The sequence below is a fragment of the Tasmannia lanceolata genome, unplaced genomic scaffold, assembly GCF_043159265.1.
Source record: "Tasmannia lanceolata isolate RefF3 unplaced genomic scaffold, GAP_Taslan_0.1 ptg000025l, whole genome shotgun sequence".
NCBI classification, from domain to species: Eukaryota; Viridiplantae; Streptophyta; class Magnoliopsida; order Canellales; family Winteraceae; genus Tasmannia; species Tasmannia lanceolata.
Window position 1 is genome coordinate 12931129 of NW_027518702.1, and position 19209 is coordinate 12950337.

Genomic DNA, 19209 nt, shown 5'->3' on the forward strand with positions numbered 1-19209 from the left:
CATTAAAAAACAAAGATGGGAAATGGCCAAGGTAGAACCATTGGGCTTACAAGGATCTTGGTCGAGTTGGTTGGAATTTTTAAAAAAATTTGGTTTTTCGCACATATTACCTTCCGCCGTGCATAGCGATTCCACCACCAACTTTCACTTCGAGCATAGATGCGCCGTGCATAGTTACCAAAAATTGTTTTAAAAAAAATCCAAAATCAACTATGCACGGCGGAAAATGAATTTATGATTTTCTCCGAAAACCAGTAGGGATCCCCGCCAAACCCCAGCTCACTTACCAAAAAAAACTATGACCCTTATTTAGATGCTGCACTCGAGATTTTTGCTGTTTTGCTTTCTTATTCTTTCCATACCTTATTTGCAAGTTATCCTCCTTGAAAATTCATGATATGTTGGCGCCTACTCATATTTAGATCTCTCCATAGTTTTAATGGCATTGCTATGGAGAACCTTTGAAGTTGGCTTTCTTGTACAGTCTTATTATGAAGGGGATGAACCATAAAACTATGTACATGTCTCCATTTCCTCTCCTTGGTTGTTACAAGATGAACTTCTTGATGCTCTCATTTGTAGGTTTTCTAGCCTGAAGCAACGGGTTGCCCCTTTACCTTTTTTCCAATGGGAATTGTATGAAAACTGTTTTAATCTACCCCATGGTAGCGTATAAAACAACAAAAGGATGCAAGAAAGGAAAAGATAAGTAATGGGAATAGAGATGAGAAGAGAAGCGAGGATAGGAAGAGAAAGGAGAAGAGGGAAGAATGGTGTTTTGTGTCGTTGGAAAACCCAACCCGATAAAAGTGTTTATTATCATGTTTATTTCCATTGTTAAAATATCAATCAGTTGTGTCCATACTTTGGAACAACTGCTCTTTATTTTCAATTAATATTCATCCTCATTCGTAGCTTATGGATAATTACATCATTTATGTATTCCACTTTCTAATTTTTCGTACTAGACCTTTTCTGTTTTATTTATTAATTTTTTTATTTTTCTTATCTCCCAAGCACAGGCCACTCTCATTGATCCTGCTGATATGGACTCGCTGAAATCTGCACTTGATGAGCATAATGTCAGTGAGTTAGCTAATTCCCAGTACTTCCTTTGATATGATTTTCATGGAGTTAATTAGTTCTCCTACTAATACGTTAATTATTTTTACTGCAGGTCTCTCTTTTCTTTACAGAATCTCCAACTAATCCGTACCTTCGATGTGTTGACATTGAGTTGGTTTCAAACCTTTGCCACAATAAAGGAGCACTGGTCTGCATCGATGGCACTTTTGCGACACCTATCAACCAAAAGGCCTTAGCTCTTGGTGCAGATATTGTTCTACATTCTGCTACTAAATACATTGCAGATCACAATGATGTAAGTTAAGCAAGCACAATGAATTGACAGATTAAGAGTTAAATACTGTCAATATGTGTTACATCAAAATCTAAAACTACTTTTCGCTTCAGGTTATTGGAGGTTACATTAGTGGTTCAGAGAAATTGGTTTCTACAGTGCGTTGTCTGCATCACATTTTGGGTGGTGTTCTTAACCCGGTAAAGTCATTGTTTTTTATGATCTGGTTTATATAATACTTTTCTTCACTAATTATTTCTGATACATTTGTTGCATGGAAGCATGTGTTTATCCTAAGGCATTCTCAGTTTACTAGCTGCCAAGAACATCTAATTTCTTTTAGACATATTTTCTAACATTAAATTATGATTGGGGCAGTACAGTGCTATTGAAAGGTTTAAGCCCTGTTCGTTTCTGATTGTGACAACCGATTGCAAGCCCAAAACCTATTATAGGACTCAAAATTACATTTAAATTTGAGTCCAACAATAGGTTTAGGGCTGACAATCGGTTGTCATAATCAGAAACGGACATGGCCTTACTAGTTCGAAGAGCTTATAATTTTTTATTTTTTATTTTAGTTTATTTTCGGACATTGAACATATGATTAAAGCAGTGTGGTGTTGTTTAAACTTTAAATCCTATATTATTCAATTTCTGTGTTACAATTAGATTTTAATCCATGGAGATGCCATCATATTAACTTGAAGCATGTGTTTTGTTTGATCAGAATGCCGCATATATGATCATCCGAGGCATGAAGACACTACATCTTCGTATACGGCAACAAAACTCAACTGCATTGAGGATGGCCCAGATTTTAGAGGAGCATCTTAAGGTACTTTAAATGCCTAAACCTATATATGCATATGCGTACATTTAGTGAAATTTTTCTTTATTTGTTGTGATCATAATTATGTGTCTTTAGATTTAAGGAAATTATGTGGTGACATTACTAATTATATTTATCAAAATGAGTGTAGCAATGGACAATACTACATTGTAATTTATATTTATGGTTAGTTTTCAATAAAAACCTTGGTTTCTAGAAGATAATTTATTCTTATAGTCAAATGAATGTTTCAAAATGCGGATGCAAAACAAAACACGGACAAAGCAATTCCTAATCAATGAGGTGCAATGAGTACTCGATTGATGCAAACGAGTACTCAGTTGATGTGGTCATATGTGGTCATAACTCGAGGGAGCCAAGGGAGTTTTTATTTTGTCGGAAAAAATGCAGACTCGATAAAACTTGGTCAAGGTAAAAGGGAGTCGACTCAACGATGCAAGGGAGTTTTGAAACTGAGTGAAATTGATATTTCTATTTTATTAGTAGCATCAAGCTCTTATATTTTACTCACCAAAAAGAAGTTCTTATATTTCTTCTAAGCGTGTACTATGTAGAAGACTAAAAGACTAACATGGTAGTGTTCGAAGATTATGCGTGTCCATTATCCAGGTCTCCCAAGGCATCCAGAGCATCATATCGCCAAGCAACAAATGACTGGTTTTGGCGGTGTGGTCAGTTTTGAGGTACTGGATGTGTGGATTACTTTATTTTTTTAATCTTTATTAATTTAAGTTATGATAAAGAAAATACGATATGGTTCCATGTTGTGTAGGTTGATGGAGACTTGATGACTACTGGCAAATTCATTGATGCTTTAAAGATCCCTTACATTGCCCCTTCCTATGGTGGTTGTGAAAGCCTTGTTGTCCAACCTGCCATCATGTCTTACTGGTATTCTCTGTTTCTCATCCTATATTAAGCTGTGAAAAGGAAAGAAAATAAAATATTAACAAGAACTGCAGAAAGAGTAACATAGAGGAATGGAAATGTGAAATGAAAATCAATGTTGTAAATCACAGTGCATTGAAAAGCCCTAGGGGTATGTTTCGACTGTCGGAATCAGGTGTTGGAATCGACATCTAATTCTGATTCTGCCTGATTCCAGGGTTTGCTTAAAAAATGAACAGAATCAGGAGGACGGAATTGATACCAATGAAAAATTAAGAGGAGACATGACCAAGATAAAGGAAGCTTGTTGATCAATGAGATCAATAAGAAGAGCCACTCCAATAGTGTTTTGGCTGATCCGCCGTTGACCTTACATTTTTCTTAATTAGAAAAACCAAAAGTATAATAAAAATATTAAAAATATTTTGTTAGAACTACATTGAACCATAAATTATATGTTTATATTGGTACCATTGGTTTACATGTGTTCTTTCAAGTAGGGACCTTAACCCATCAGAGAGAGCCAAGGTCGGTATCAAGGATAACTTGGTTAGGTTCAGCTTCGGAGTTGAAGACTTTGAAGACTTGAAGGTGGACATCCTTCAGGCTCTAGACACTATCTAGTGTGTGTGCACTCACCATTGTGTGTTACTTTCTTCTATTAATTTTCTTTGTCCTCCTTTTGGCGTTTGGTGAGATTAATATTGTTTCTATTGGACATCATCATGCAATATATTTTAGGGTATTAAATAGCGATAGTTCCAAGTGATGATTTTATTGTTATATATGCATGTGCATGCATATCTAGCTAAGCTTCAACCAAAAGGATTACATGTGAAAAGTGGTATGTGCTGAATTACATGTGAATTACATGTGCACTCTTCATAAATATTTATATGAATTACATGTGAAAAGTGGTATGTGCTGAATTATCAAACATACGTGATACCACATGTCACCAAGTGTTTAATATTGTTAGAATATTAGGAGTGGCTTTTTCTTTTTTCTTTTTTTTCTGTTGTGATGTTTTTAGTGAGTATTTGTGCTCATTTTAGGAGTTTCTGACATTTCATCTTAAATGTCCATCATTTGTATATGTTTTCATACATTTCTATGATTTTACAGCATTTTTGTCAAAATATTTACTCAAAACAAAAAAAATTCCATTTCTCGAAACTGAAAATTGAAACCTTGGTTGAAAAATCTGGTTAGTTTAGTAAATGGTGCCAAATTTATTAGGTTCTTCCCACACCCTCCAATACTGCTGATAGTCACCTCTTTCCAATATAATGCATCAGATTGATTATCAATAACATGCATTGTATCAAATTGTTCATGAAACATGAGAGATTTTAAGGGTATCTAAAAGTTTAAATAGATAAAAGTATTTTGGGAAATAGAACAACAAATAAAGCGAAGTATCAACAAGCCGTTGAGAATTCACTATGGCAATTCTGCTTATCTATTTCAAGAATAACAAATCAAGTGAGTGGCTAGAACATATTGATACTGAGTATCTAGCTGTGAGGAAAAATGATTTAGAGTTAGCTATTGTCTGTAGAGCACATAAATACTGCACTTAGGTTGGCATAACTCATTACTTAAGGCTTACCACCTAAGCTTTTTGCATTACATTTGTCTTTTCTCTGGTTATTGATAAAAACTAAAACTTAACGGCCTTCCTTGGATCCCACCAAAATCGGTCCTTATTTGTAAAGGGAATCAATTTTCTAGTCTACTTTCAGAACATTTCCAACCATTTGTACCTATTTTCTTGAAAAATGATTACTTTTCTACTCTTGAGGCCTTGTTTGTACAACTCTCAACTCAACTCAACTGAGCATTTGCCCCAAACTAGTTGGGGTAGGCTTGTTTGTTTTGCAAGAAAAACTTTTTTGGCAAAAAATATTCCTAAGAAATATTCCCTCACACAAGAAATGACATGATTATGTTTAATTTAGAGGGATATCATCATAAATCCAAAGTTCCTATAAATAATTTTGAAATGTGTTTGTTCAAGATATCCTTTTTCATGTGTAACCGAATATGGCCTCAATTTCAGGAAGGGAATCGCTTGCATCCATCGCAAAAGACATTTCGTGGCTGGTCTGTTGCATGTCAGATCAGCCACCTCGTGAATGGAGAAAAAAGCTGTTGTCTTCATTCACAAGTTGCCTAGTCCGAAATGAGACAAACCAACCGTGCAATGCCTTATGTGATGGACCCTACTTTCAGGAAAATTCAACAAGGAAGAGTTGGTGATATCCTTTCATATTCCTAAATAAGACCACTAATTTAATCTCATTTGCAAATGGGGCAATAAGGTCACTTTGAAGTCCATTAAATATATTGGGGATTTGCTAGCGTCCATCGCAGAAGGCATTTCGCATGTCAGAGCAGCCACGCATGCTCACTTTTCTGCATGTTTCGTCTTTATTCACGAGGTGGCTGAGCATCTGCGAAATGCCTTCTGCTATGGACGCTAGCAAATTTCAATATATCGTTTCTAAAACTAGTATAGTAATTATTTTGCAGAAATCATATTTAACATCAAAACCATTTGCATATAAGATGTTTAGAGGTATTCAAAGAGGCCCTACAATACACTAAAGACAAATATTACAGGCTGTGGAAAAGAGGAAGTTCATTGGGTGGCAAGTGGAGAACCTCTTTACCTTCCCAGGTCACCCAAGTGTCAATTCCTGGCTCCGCCACTGAATAAGACTATACGAGTAGTCATTAATACACTAGAGGGAGTGGCCCATGAAAGAAAAGGGGCAAAATATCACTTTCCTGATAGTCGTTGGTGAGAATGACGACACCTCTTTCTCTCTCGCATGAAGTGGCAAATGAAATCTCCACCGTCCGTTTCCACTAAAGAGAATGACATTGACAACCTATGTTACTAAACAATGACATGAAATAAAAATGTAGCACCTTCAATTTGTCTTTCATTTGTACTATTGCTACATCTTTATTGCTGTTGTATTTTTGTGGGGAGAATAGGCTTCACATGTCAGAGGCTGTTCAGTTCCTGCAATACTATCAGTTAGGGAATAAAAATATGAGGAGTGCCACTATCAATTCTCAGGTGGCCGACCATGAAAATCACGAGGGCACGGTATCAGAACCCTGCCCCTTGATTTTCACAGTCGGCTACCATATAAAAACTCTTTTTTCAATGGCCAAACCAGTCAATTTTGTCTACGAGGAGGGGCTTCGGGGAAATGGAGTAATAAAATAAGAAGATGGTTTGAGAATTAGTTGTAGATTAATATAGGGAAATGTTATCGGCACTACTGCATTTTGATGAGGGCACTCCTCACTTTATTAAAAGTACGGTATGGGCCTCACCATAAGATGATCCAAACCGTCCATTAGATGGGCCACAGCCTGAATAGGTTGTGGCACAAAAATCATTTCCATAGGTTGATCCTAACCCTCCGATCTGATTGTTAGAGTGTTAATCCTAACCTTCTATAGATTGGAGGGTTAGGATCAACCTACGAAAATAATTTTTGAGGCACAACCTATTTAGGCTGTGGCCCATCTAATGGACGGTTTGGAACATCCTATGGTGCGGGCCATACCGTACTTTTAATAAAGTGAGGAGTGCCCTCATCAAAATACAGTAGTGCTGATAACATTTCTCTTAGTATGAGATCCCTTATAAGTTTGTCCAGCGAAGTACATTGAGTTGTTGGAGCCTTGACTAAAATGTTCATTTAAATGAATAGGATTCAACCTGAACATGGCTGGATTACAGGGTAATTGTTGAACCTCATGAACCTAGATTAATTGGGAAGCAAGCTAAAAGTAGTGATTCATGAAGGAGGAATGGAAGTAAAAAGAAGAGAAAGACAACAAACAAAATAGTGATATTTTTGTGAAGAAAGTAATATGGTCCTTTGTATTGCTTCTTAGTAGAGCCAAATGAAATGCCACCATGTCTTATATAATGGTGGAAATTGTAGAATTAGTGGCCCACCGGTTACAAATGCAATGAACTCTACTAAGTGAAGTCTTTTCTCTTCTTCTTAGTTGATGAATGAAAATATATGGATTAGAAATAAATGAATTCTTTTGTCTTTTTCAGAGTTTCAGGTATGAGAGGTATCTTGTTGGCCACTTATCATTTAATACAATTCTTTCTCATTGCGGAGTTTTTATATGGTGTAAGCCCTTATCGTCCCGTATTTTTCTACGGTGGATTCCTTCCTTTCTTTTCGTAGCTTTCTTTCCGCCTAGTGAACTCGTATTTGGTGAACTATTCTCGCACGCTCTCACACACACCCCAGCAATCAAAGTGGTTGGGGGATGCATTCGCTAAACAATAGAAAAGAACCTTTTTAGTTTAAGGGTTCTGCTAACGAGTGCCCATAGGTGCATTGGGAAGATATTTTCGCTCTTGTTTCCAACGAAAGTCTTAAAATGTTTATGAAAAGAGAAAAGTACGGAATGTGGGCCGATGTTTAGTGAAAATACAGATTGCGTGCACCTTTTAAAACAAGAACAAAAAAAGGGCTGAACTTCAAAATCGGATGGTCAAAAGACCCTAAAACCCTTCTGACATCGACAGAGTCCTCATTTTTCATTACTGCTTCCTAAATTAGCCCGATTCACGAGGCTTCTTTTGGTTCATTTAAATGTGTATTTGAACCGAGAGAACCTTGGGTTTGTTTCTATCTTGGCCGTCGAAAATAACTAGAGACGGATGGATTTTGACACGTGTTGGAAAACTTTTTGGAACTCCGATGTGATTGTACGTTTTGGAACACTGACGTTATCTTTTCTCACTTATCTTTTGGCTTAGAATGGTAGACATTATCTTTTTCTCACTTATATTTTCAACACGTGTCAGGCATCCATCCGTATCTAGGTATTTCCGACGGCCAAGATATAAATAATGGGTACGCCGGCGGAAAATAATAAGTACGTTGATGGAAATAATGGTTACAAAGAGGGAAATAATGGGTACGCCGGCGGAAATAATGGGTACGCCGATGTAAATAATGGTTACATAGAGGGAAATAATGGGTACGCCGGCTGAAATAATGGGTATGCCGATGGAAATAATGGTTACAGAGAGGGCAATATTGGGTACGCCAGCGGAAATAATGGGTACACCGATGAAAATAATGGTTACAGAGAGGGGAATAGTGGGTACGCCGGTGGAAATAATGGGTACGCCGATGAAAATAATGGTTATAGAGAGGGGAACAATGGGTACGCTAGCGGAAATAATAGGTACGCCGATGGAAATAATGGTTACAGAAAGGGGACTAGGAATAATGGGTACTCCGGCGGAAATAATGGGTACGCCGATGGAAATAATGGTTACAGAGAATGAAATAATGGTTACAGAGAGGGGTATTATTAGAAGAAGCCACCGTTTCATATTGATGTCCACGTGTCGTGGATCCGACTGTCTATTCATATTGGCGACAAGCAAGATTTAAAGAAACCCAAGGACTCTGGGTTCACAGAAATATTTCAATCCAAACCAAACCGACTATGTATAGAGCCGCTAGCATTCTAAAAAGTTTTTCAACACGTGTCAAGCATTCATCCGTCTCTAGGTATTTCCGACGGCCAAGATAGAAATGAACCCAAGGTTCTGTGACTTCTGTCGGTTCAAATACCAGACGAACCAAAAGAACCTCGTGAATCACGCCAGTAATGAAAAATGAGGCTGAATGACGTTTCTGTTGATGTCAGAACGGTATCAGGGTTTTTTTCCAACCCGATTTTGAAGATTAGCCCGTTTTTTTTGTTCTTGTTTTAAAAGGTGCCCACAATCCGTATTTTCACTAAACATCAACCCACATTCCATACTTTTCTCTTATAAATATCTCAAAACATGTGCAAATACACGTTCCCAATGCACCCAACGAAAAAGTCTTAAAAATGTTTATGAAAATCTCAAATCATTCTCAAAACATGTGTAAAAACATGTTCCCAATGCACCTTAACAAGTGCCTAGCAAAATCCTTAGTTTAATAATAATAATATTGAAAAATGAAAATGGAGAGAAGAGCACTCCTAGGAAAACAGAATCCCGTTTTGGGAAAAAAACTGGCATGATCCGATGTAGCCACGTCCCTATAAGACAAATGAAGGGAGCTCAAATCTCCATAAAAGCAATAAATACCAAGGTTTTAAATTTCAGTATGGAATGTGTTTCGCTCCACACCAAAACCAAATTTTTTGCCGAAATTTCGAAGTTTCGTTCGAAATCCTACGAAGTATTTTGGACCGAGATTTTGTTTTCTTGAAATTTTGGGTTCAATCAATTTCGATTTCGGACCGAAATATCAGGAAAACAAAATTTCCACAGAAATTCGAAATAAAGTAAGGCTTTGGGTTCAACCAATTTCGATTTCGGTATCGACCGAAACTCGAAATTTCGGATTTGGTCGAAAGGTCGAAATTTAAAACCTTGATCACATTGGAAAGGGTAAGTCAAGAATCATTTAAGTCAAGAGTCATTGCAAAGACCTCTTGTCTTTATTTTCAGCACAGAATCCAGTTTTAGAAGTGTTTTGTTCTTTATAGCCGACTTGACCAAGGTGCGGTCCCCAATGGCTAGCGATGACATTGACAACCCAAGAAAAATATAAAAGAATGGGAGAAAATGATATTCACACTCATTTTTTTTTTATAATGGCACTCTATTAATTACTTCTCTAATTTGCTCTTGAGAGCATCTTAGGAGTTGTAAAAGATTTTAAAAGCTAACTAATAAATTACAAACTAAAAGAGTAAAGTGCCAGTTAAAACCTGTTAACAGCTAATTATAATCATGGCAACCCAAATGGGATTGTTAGAATTTGCGAGATCCAACCGTTGGATTGGATGTAGATCTCACCATTGGATCTTCTTGTGGTAGATTAGGCAAGCTAGTTAATCATGGCAACCCATTAGATTAGAATATTCCATCCTTTTCTCTTTTCTTAGTTTGCTTGATTTCTTTATGTGTTTATCATGCACACCTTGAGATTAATTGTAATCGTCCATAATTATTGAAATCTCAAAACTTGTAAGGGAATTGCCAATGCAATTTCAAGGAAGGCAATTTTGCATCTAACTTTTGCAGGAGAGAACAGCCCCACATGCTCACCTTTTAGTAGATTTTGTCTTATTCATTTAATTCATCCAAGGTGGCAGTTCTCTCCTGCAAAAGTTAGCCGTGAAATTGCCTAGCTTGGGAACAACCCCAGATAGCTTTTAAAAATCCAAACAAATCACTCACATATGAGTCATGACTAAAAAAACAAGGAAAAATACATTTACACCCCCTCAACGTTTTGACACATTCGACGATAACCTTGTAGTTTCAAACTCATCAACTACACCGCCTGACTTTTCAATGTGTATAAGGTAGACTCCCTCTTTTGAAACACTATCAATGCTAATTAAGATCTCGTCTCTAATCACTCGACTAGAGATCCTTCTCTAGTCCGCCGACCACAAACACAATGGACTCACATTGTTTGGATGATCTAAAGCATTCATTTGATGGGCCCTGAAATAGATAGTGTGCCCAAAAAATCAGCTCCATAGGATCATCCTAACCCTTCGATCTGTGGACGGACTGTCAACTAAGGGAGTCTTAACACCTTATACACATTGAAAAAGTCAGGAGGAGCCGAAGTTGATGAGTTTGAAACTAAAGGAATTTAGGGGTGTCAACGGATCCACTTCGGATCGGATCCACCAATGTCACGGTCACAATCCATTCAAATTCCTTATCAGTCGAATCGGATTCGGATTGTTATTCGGATCCTATTTTCCACGTCACGATCACGATCCATTTTAAATCGGACCGTCCATCGGAGTGTCCTATTATGTTCTACTAAGCTTAGTACACAATTCTTATTATTTTAAAAGAATTAGAATGTCAATCCACCATAATGAAAAGCAATGATCGACTTCAACGAAGTGATTAAAAACAGGGAAAAATATGTATCCACTATCCAGTATTCTAAGAAGATAATAGAAACCAAAAACTTAGCAGGAGTTTTCCGTGTATACTACTCGGATGCTGGGAAGGCAAGGGTGCTGCAATGGCGAGGGTGAGAGCAATGACTAGGGACAGACATTAATTAATGTCAATGGAGTAGATGGGTTATGGTTACCGATAGGAAGATGAGATGTTCGTTCCACAAATGGGGAAGGGATACTTACACGGGAAGGAAGAGGAGATTTATTTCGAAAAGGAGATTTCGTTCAATAAAGATGGAAATCGGTAACTACTAAAAGAATATGACTATTTTGACAAGAATACCCCCACTTAACATTGATGTTGTAATGATTTTGAGGGTATTTCTGTAAGATGATTTCAGACGATAGGAAGATGAGATGTTCGTTCCACAAATGGGGAGGGGATACTTACACAGAAAAGAAGAGGAGATTTATTTCGAAAAGGAGATTTCGTTCAATAAAGATGGAAACCGGTAACTACTAAAAGGATATGACTATTTTGACGAGAATACCCTCACTTAACATTGATGTTGTAATGATTTTGAGGGTATTTTTGTAAGATGATTTTGGATCGTGACTGTCCCTAAGGACTTTTGCAGCATGCCCGGATCCAATCCAAAAATCTTCGGATCATATGATTGGAATACGAAATATGCCCATGGACCCTCTTGGTATGCTTATATCCCGTTCATTAAAGTTCGGATTCGGATGGTCCATCGGACCGTCTGGATCTATTGACACCAGTAAGGATTATCGTTGAATGTGTCATAAAGTTGAAGGAAAGGGTGTAACTGTATTTTTCCAAAAAAAAAAAAAAAGGATAAAAAGGGCAATGATATTTTCACCCCCTCTAGGCCTTTAGTACTCATTCGCCCTCCTAAAAGCACTACAATTGCCCATTGTTCACGTTATAAGGGGGCGAATGCGCAAAAAAATCATCTCCCTAATGAATTCCCATTAATTAATCCAAGGGCGTTAACATCGGCGGGTCCTTCGCGGATTACCCAAATGACAACTTAACCAAACCCGAACAGTTTTTGGCAAGTACGAAACCCTAACCTTATCTTAGGTCTCAACTCAACCAAAAACACCTATAAATAAGAAGATATGAGCCAAACTGAAGAAAGCGTGGGGACTTAGGTACAGAGAGCGAGAGAGGAGAGAGAGATCTTGCCATTCTAGGGTTTTACTCCATGGCCGTCTCAAACTGTTGCCCTAGGGTTTTTCCAACCTTCGAGTGTAGATCCGATCCCGATTTCTCTACTCCAAAACCAAACAAATCGAGTTCCGATTCTCGATTTTTCGGATCCGTTCCGTTCCGTGGATCTGGATTCGGACTCTCTTCTCTGATCTTTCGTTTTCCCCCAAATTTCGTCCGGCAACTTAGTATTAAAGCTCGAAGGAACTGTAGCAACATTGGTGTGGCTCAAATCGTTGCTGCTTCGTGGTCGAATCCCTCTGCTGTTACTGAATCTGCTGCAGCCGTCGATCCCGTGATCGTCGGTTCTTGTAACTCTACGAATGTACAGTTTTCGGATTCGGCCGATTCCAAGGCCACTTTTTTGAGCTCCACTGGGAGTATCGCAGTTCATGCCGGTACTCATACTAAATTTCCCATTTTTCTAATCCTTTTTATGTTATAATGATTATACATAAGTATATGTTCCTAGCAAAACCCTTTTATGTTCTTAGATAAATGTTATGCATAATGATTACAAGTGTAAAGGGCTTTTTGGATACATGGATTTTATAATCCAAGATTTTGTAAATCTTGGATTTTACAAGCTAAAACCTGGTTTTTACAAGATTGAGTGGTAAAACACATTATCAGCTCATTCAAAATCCAGATTTTAGCATTTAAAATCCAAGTTTTAGCTTGTAAAATCCTGGATTTTGTAATCCAGATTATAAAATCCATGTATCCAAACGGCCCTTAAATGTTATAATGTTATTAAGTTATAAGGGATTTGCTAGAGTCCATCACGGAAGGCATTTCACGGATGGTCTGTTTCAGGCTAAGAAGCACGGGGTGCGGGTACGACACGGGTACGTGGGTACGTGATTTTCCAAAAAAACTGGGTGCGGGTACGTTGTGGGTACGCCGAATATAATATATTTTATTATCTTTTTATAAAAATTTAAAAAAACAATTGGAGAATAGGTTGGGGAGAGGGTTCGAGAGAGAGGAGGGAGATTTGGGGGGGGGGGGGGGGGGAAGACCCAATGGTCTTTTTTGTTGTTTTTAAACCATCCCCCCATATTTTAAAAACCCACGGAAAGGAAGAGGAGATTTATTTCGAAAAGGAGATTTCGTTCAATAAAGATGGAAACCGGTAACTACTAAAAGGATATGACTATTTTGACGAGAATACCCCCACTTAACATTGATGTTGTAATGATTTTGAGGGTAGTTCTGTAAGATGATTTTGGATCGTGACTGTCCCTAAGGACTTTCGCAGCATGCTTGGATCCGATCCAAAAATTTTCGGATCATATGATTGGGAATCCAAAATATGCCCATGGACCCTCTTGGTATGCTTATATCCCGTTCATTAAAGTTCGGATTCGGATGGTCCATCGGACCGTCTGGATCCATTGACACCCGTAAGGATTATCGTTGAATGTGTCATAAAGTTGAAGGAAAGGGTGTAACTGTATTTTTCCAAAAAAAAAAAAAAGGATAAAAAGGGCGATGATATTTTCACCCCCTCTAGTACTCATTCGCCCTCCTGAAAGCACTACAGTTGTCCACTATTCACGTTATAAGGGGGCGAATGTGCAAAAAAATCATCTCCCTAATGAATTCCCATTAATTAATCCAAGGGCGTTAACATCAGCAGGTCCTCCGCGGATTACCCAAATGACAACTTGTAGACACCCCATTTTGACAAGGCCCTAAACCCGCGTATTCGAATGAAATCCCGAGGTTCGACAAGGTCCGGAAGTGTGAAATAAACCCGAAAATTTTGAGAAATACTGTAGTTACCAAGCCCTTTGATCGATGTTCCTACCGGAGCCCCCCCCCCCCCCCGAATAAAGTAAAAAGAGAGTGAAATACACTAGAAAGTGGCTATCCAAGGCAAGTGCATGGGAGGTCAAATTTATCATTACTTTTTTTTAGTATTACCCTTTTCCTACCCGAGCCCCCCCCGTAAAGAGAAGAGTAGTTAAAGTACACTAGATGGGGCTGTCTAGAGCAAAAAGGGGGGTCAGGTATATCATTCTTCTTTAATAAAAATCAAAATAGGGGTTTGGACAAGAAGGAAATCAACCCATCTTTAAGGATATTCTTGGATGTTCTCATTGCTTGCTTGGGAAGTAATAATTCTAAGCCATAGGATCGACAAGAAAAGTGTGTGGGTAGGATGAGGTGAGAAAAAGGTTTTTTATTAGGGTTTGTAAAGACAATGGAAGAGATCAAGGGTTGAAATTACACAAGACACATGGACTTTGCAATGAATGGCTAGGATCATACCCATGAAATATCTAGGTTATAAAAAGGATTCTTCAAATCCTCTAGAGGATTGCGGCAGGGCGATCCTCTCTCTCCATTTCTTTTCTTGATAGTGGCCGAATCCTTATGCAGTATACTGAAAAAGGGAAGTGATATGGGGCTATATAGAGGTTTCCTAATTGGGACCAATAAGGTGGAAGTCTCGCTGCTTCAGTTTGCGGATGATACCCTCCTGTTCTGTTCCCCGGTCCTCTCCCAGCTTCTCAATCTGAAAGCCATGCTTCGGTGTTATGAGATGGTCTCAGGTCAACGATCCAATTTTGGTAAATCTCGGTTGTATGCGATTAATGTATCTGAGAGTGAGGCTTCATCCTTCGCCGGAATTATGGGGTGTGGTCTAGATGTCTTTCCCGCTACCTATTTGGGTCTCCCTCTCGGGGTGGGCCGTCCGAGACACACCCTATGGACTCCTATTATACAAAGGATTGAGCGTCGGTTGGCCACATGGAAGCGCCGTTTGGTTTCCAAAGGAGGTAGATTGGTGCTTATAAAGGCTGTTCTCTCTAATATGCCGATTTATTTTCTATCCCTTTTTCATTGTCCAGCTTCTGTTGCTGAGAGCATCGAGCAAATTCAGAGACGATTTCTGTGGGGCGGTTCAAGGACTTCCAAAGGGGTCTCCCTTCTTAAATGGAGTTTAGTCTGTTCTCCAATTAAAAAAGGAGGTTTGGGTATCAGGAGAGTCCAGCTCTTTAATCAGGCCCTTATGGGTAAGTGGTTGTGGAGATATGGAGAAGAACAATCCTCTTTGTGGGTTCGGGTCATTGACAGTAAGTATGGTTCATCTCATGGGAATTGGGACTCTGTTGATACTTTCAAAATCAAAGGAATCACGGTATGGAGGGACATATTGCGTTTGAAGACCGTTTTTGCCCCTGGAGTTCGCTTCAGAGTCTATAGGGGGGATCGAATTCGGTTTTGGCAGGACCCTTGGTGTTCGTCCCATTCTCTCCGAGTTTTGTTTCCTGACTTATATATCGTATCTTCTCAGAAAGAAGCTTGGGTATCGGAATGTTTCGAACGGGTCCAAGGGCAAGTGGAGTGGATTCCTAAGTTTCGTCGAGCCTTCTTTGTCCGGGAGTTAAGCGATTACAACGCCCTCATCTCCTTATTGAACTCTTACTTCATCAAGTCTTCGGGCATAGATCGTCGTATTTGGATTTGGAATCCGTCGGGGATTTTCTCTGTTAAATCTTTTTATCTCCATCTGATCCCCACTCTAATGGAGCATGCGTCCTCCGCGGTTTGGCGCCTCGCATGCCCCCCAAGAGTTGCTTTCTTTGGGTGGTCGGTTAGCAGGGGACGAATTCAGACGATAGATTTCTTACGAAAAAGAGGAATGTGGCTGGTTGATCACTGCCCCCTATGTCTATCCGCCGGGGAATCCATCGACCACCTATTTATACATTGCCAGGTTGCTTCATATATTTGGGGTCAGCTCTTTTCTAGATTTGGAGTCAGTTGGGTTGCTTCCAATTCTATGGCCGAATTTATTAGGAGTTGGGACTGGGCTCCGTGGAAGAGGAAAGGTAGAATTTTGTGGAAGATGTGTCTCTTAGCCTCCTGGTGGTTCTTGTGGAAAGAGCGGAATGCGCGGGTCTTTGAAGGGAAAGTCAGGTCCCCATATTGGATTTATATACAGGTGGTAGCAGCGGTCATCTCCTGGGCCCGTTCACTTCCTCTTTTTCGTTTTGTTTCTGCGTATGCCCTTTGGGAAGGGTGGTCAACCATATGCATGGAATCGGTTACCAAAGTGCAATCTCGACCCTCATGGTCCCCCCCGCCACCGGGGTCTCTGAAGCTCAATTTTGACGGTTCCTCTATCGGTAACCCAGGGGCGGCTGGAGTGGGGGGGTTATGTCGGAATCACAAAGGGGAAGTCATTTGGGCCTATTCAGGGCCTCTTGGATTTGCCGACTCGTCTGAGGCGGAGGTTCGAGCCGTTCACAGTGGGATTCTTTCCATGCCTCGCTTGGAGTGCGACAGTCTGATAGTCGAAGGCGATTCCGTAAATGTTATTCGCTGGCTTTCGGGAGATGCTTCTCCCCCTTGGAGATTTGTGCCTTTCTTTGAGGAGATAGAGGATAGAGGAAAGGGCTACTCCATGGTCTTTCAGCATGTCCGGAGATCGGCCAATGTGGCAGCCGACTCTCTGGCTAAAAGTGGTGTTTCTCGGGCCGAAATGGAGTGTTTTGACTATCTCCCCCCTTGAGTCATTGTCTTGCTATTTTATTTGCTCATTGTTCCGACAGGACCATCTCGGTTCTGCTTATTCATATATATAAATATATATTCTGTTGCCTTCTTCAAAAAAAAAAAAAGCAACTAGAGAGAGAGAGGGAGAGAGAGAGAGGGAGAGAGAGAGAGAGAGGGAGAGAGGGGTTTTATTTTTTTTTCAAAGGAAGCAGAGGTGGTCTTCATTTTTCGTAGAAAGAGAGAGAGAGAGCCCATCCTCCGGCCACCCTCCAACCTCCGGCCAAGCCGCCTCCATCTCGGCCTCATCTTTTCTCCACCCACTCTACGTCTTCACCTCCATAGCCGAACCACCATCATCTCTTAAAACCTGCAAACCCATATCCACCAAACCCACCTTCTTTTCCGGCAATCCACCGGAATCCGAGCCACCACCACTTCCTCTGTCCATCTCCCACTTCATCTTCTTCCCCTCTATTTTAGACCACCAACCATCTCAAACCCCATCCAAACCCATCTCCATCTTCTCCGGCAAGCCTATCCCACCTCCATCTACCATCCTCCACCTTCATCTCCATCTCTCCACCGCCACCAACCACCCTCTTCTTCACATCCTCCGGCAAACCCCACCAGAATCCGAACCTACCCCTTGTCTTCTATCAAAACCCAAACCATTTTCTCGGCCATCCACCTCCAAATCCACCGATCTCTCCCCCATCTAGCTTCTTCATTTTTTTTGTATTTTCTCTAACATACACAGAGAGAGGGAGGAGCAGAGAGAAGAAAATCCTTCTTCTCTGGTGAGTTATGCCGGAATCCGGCACCGATTCCATCTTCTCCGATCCAACCTCCGGCCGGCCTCTACCCGCCATCACTGCCACCTCTACCTGGCTCCACGAGCCACCACCCTCTTCAAACCCAAACCAGCCGCCTCTCTCTGATCGGGATCCACAGGCTGGCGACTCCACTGGGGAGTTTCTCGAAACATTGCCTAACTCAGTAAAAATGCCATTTAAATTAATTTTGAAGAAATTTGGGTCTAAAGCCAAGTTAAATAGGAACTTTGTCGTTAGAAATCTAGGGGCACCAAGTAGGTGCGTAAATAAAACAAGGGATTCGCACACTGCACATCATATGTTGTCATATCCTTCATTCTTTATTTCTTTCATTGTTTTTCATTATCACTGGCTCCACGAAAATAGATACAGTGCGTACCAGACTGGGAGGTCTTTACCCTGACGGAACTGCTGGATCTATTTTCAAGCTATGCGCCGGTGCTGCAATCGTAGACATTGGGCATACTTTTGTCTACAGCAGCCGATGAGCAATGAAGCATACTATGTATAACATGGGGCGTACTTGTGTTATATATATTGAGTATGGCTCATACGCATAGTACCCTGCAGATATGCCTGGGCCCTACTTTTATTTCATTATATTATGTATATATATATATATATATATATATATATTAGTTGCTCGCTTTAGAACCAAAATTAAGGGACCCTTGCTAGGACACTATATATATGTATTCATATAGGACGAGCATGTGCGACCAGCATATGTGAGCCTAGGATAAAAGTCAGCCTACCCATGTAGCGTAGAAGGGTAGGTCACACCGTGATTACCCGCCGCGCTGTCTAGTACACTCACAGACAAGCTTGAGTCGAGACTTTCTTGGCTTCGCTAGATCAGGTTAGGGCTGGTGCCCCTGATTATATATATATATATATATATATATATATATATATATATATACTTTTATGTTATTAGATTAGGGTTTACTTCCTAGTTAAGTTTTCCTTCATAATCTAATCAATTATTCCTCTCTATCCATTCTGTAGATTATCATCAGATGCTTGGCTCTTTTAGCCATGATCTATCTTCCATGAGCTTTATCATTTGATTGATCCTGATTAGATGTACTCCGCATGTCGATTATGAGTCTATCTTACCATTATCATTACCGGAGTGTGTGTTCTTGCTGAGAGCCCTGCTTTATCTTGACCATGACGGCATACTCTTCATGTTTAGTTGCTGAGACCCTCCTAGTATAGCTGTCATGCTGTCGATTTTTTTTCAGAATTTTTTAGCGTAATCATTATCCTTTTGGGTTCGTTGACAAACCATGTGCTTATCTTACCACATCTCCTAGTATAGCCGTTATGCTACCGAATTTTCTCCAAATACCTTGAGTGTGGTCATCATCCTTTTAGGCTTGTTGACAAACCATGTACTTACCGTACCACATCTTTATGTACGGTTGTTATGTTGTCGGATTTTATCCAAGAGAAGGATGTCTTTGTGCTGCCTTTTGTTTCAACTTGCACATTACATTGCCATGTGATTAATTCTCATTAAGCCTAGTGTTTATGGTGTCCATGACAGGAGTCTTCGTCACTCGTCTGCCATCAACCT

The 19209-nt window shown here is 39.8% G+C and overlaps 2 protein-coding genes across 2 annotated transcripts in view; both read left to right on the forward strand.

The window, feature by feature from the left end:
- The first annotated feature begins 1012 nt into the window (after positions 1-1012).
- LOC143857537 (Pyridoxal phosphate (PLP)-dependent transferases superfamily protein) lies at positions 1013-3853 on the forward strand. Its single transcript, XM_077368004.1, has 7 exons — positions 1013-1082; positions 1178-1381; positions 1474-1560; positions 2091-2198; positions 2801-2896; positions 2986-3104; positions 3602-3853. The coding sequence occupies exons 1-7, from the start codon at positions 1047-1049 to the stop codon at positions 3723-3725; spliced, it is 774 nt and encodes a 257-aa protein (XP_077224119.1). The 5' UTR covers positions 1013-1046; the 3' UTR covers positions 3726-3853.
- Positions 3854-12185: 8332 nt separating this feature from the next.
- Positions 12186-19209, forward strand: part of MTO1 (Pyridoxal phosphate (PLP)-dependent transferases superfamily protein) — a 31377-nt gene continuing 24353 nt past the window's right edge. Inside the window, exon 1 of the mRNA XM_077368444.1 lies at positions 12186-12680. Coding sequence (XP_077224559.1) covers positions 12278-12680 — 403 coding nt within the window. The 5' untranslated portion in view covers positions 12186-12277. The remainder of the gene's footprint in view (positions 12681-19209) is intronic.

What these genes read in the sequence shown, in the direction of transcription:
- LOC143857537 (XM_077368004.1), top strand. Translation starts at nt 1,047, where the DNA reads ATGGACTCGCTGAAATCTGCACTTGATGAGCATAAT. An exon ending in CTGCACTTGATGAGCATAAT is followed by an intron (nt 1,083 to 1,177) that starts GTCAGTGAGTTA and finishes TTTTTACTGCAG; the next exon opens with GTCTCTCTTTTCTTTACAGA. An exon ending in CCTGCCATCATGTCTTACTG is followed by an intron (nt 3,105 to 3,601) that starts GTATTCTCTGTT and finishes TCTTTCAAGTAG; the next exon opens with GGACCTTAACCCATCAGAGA.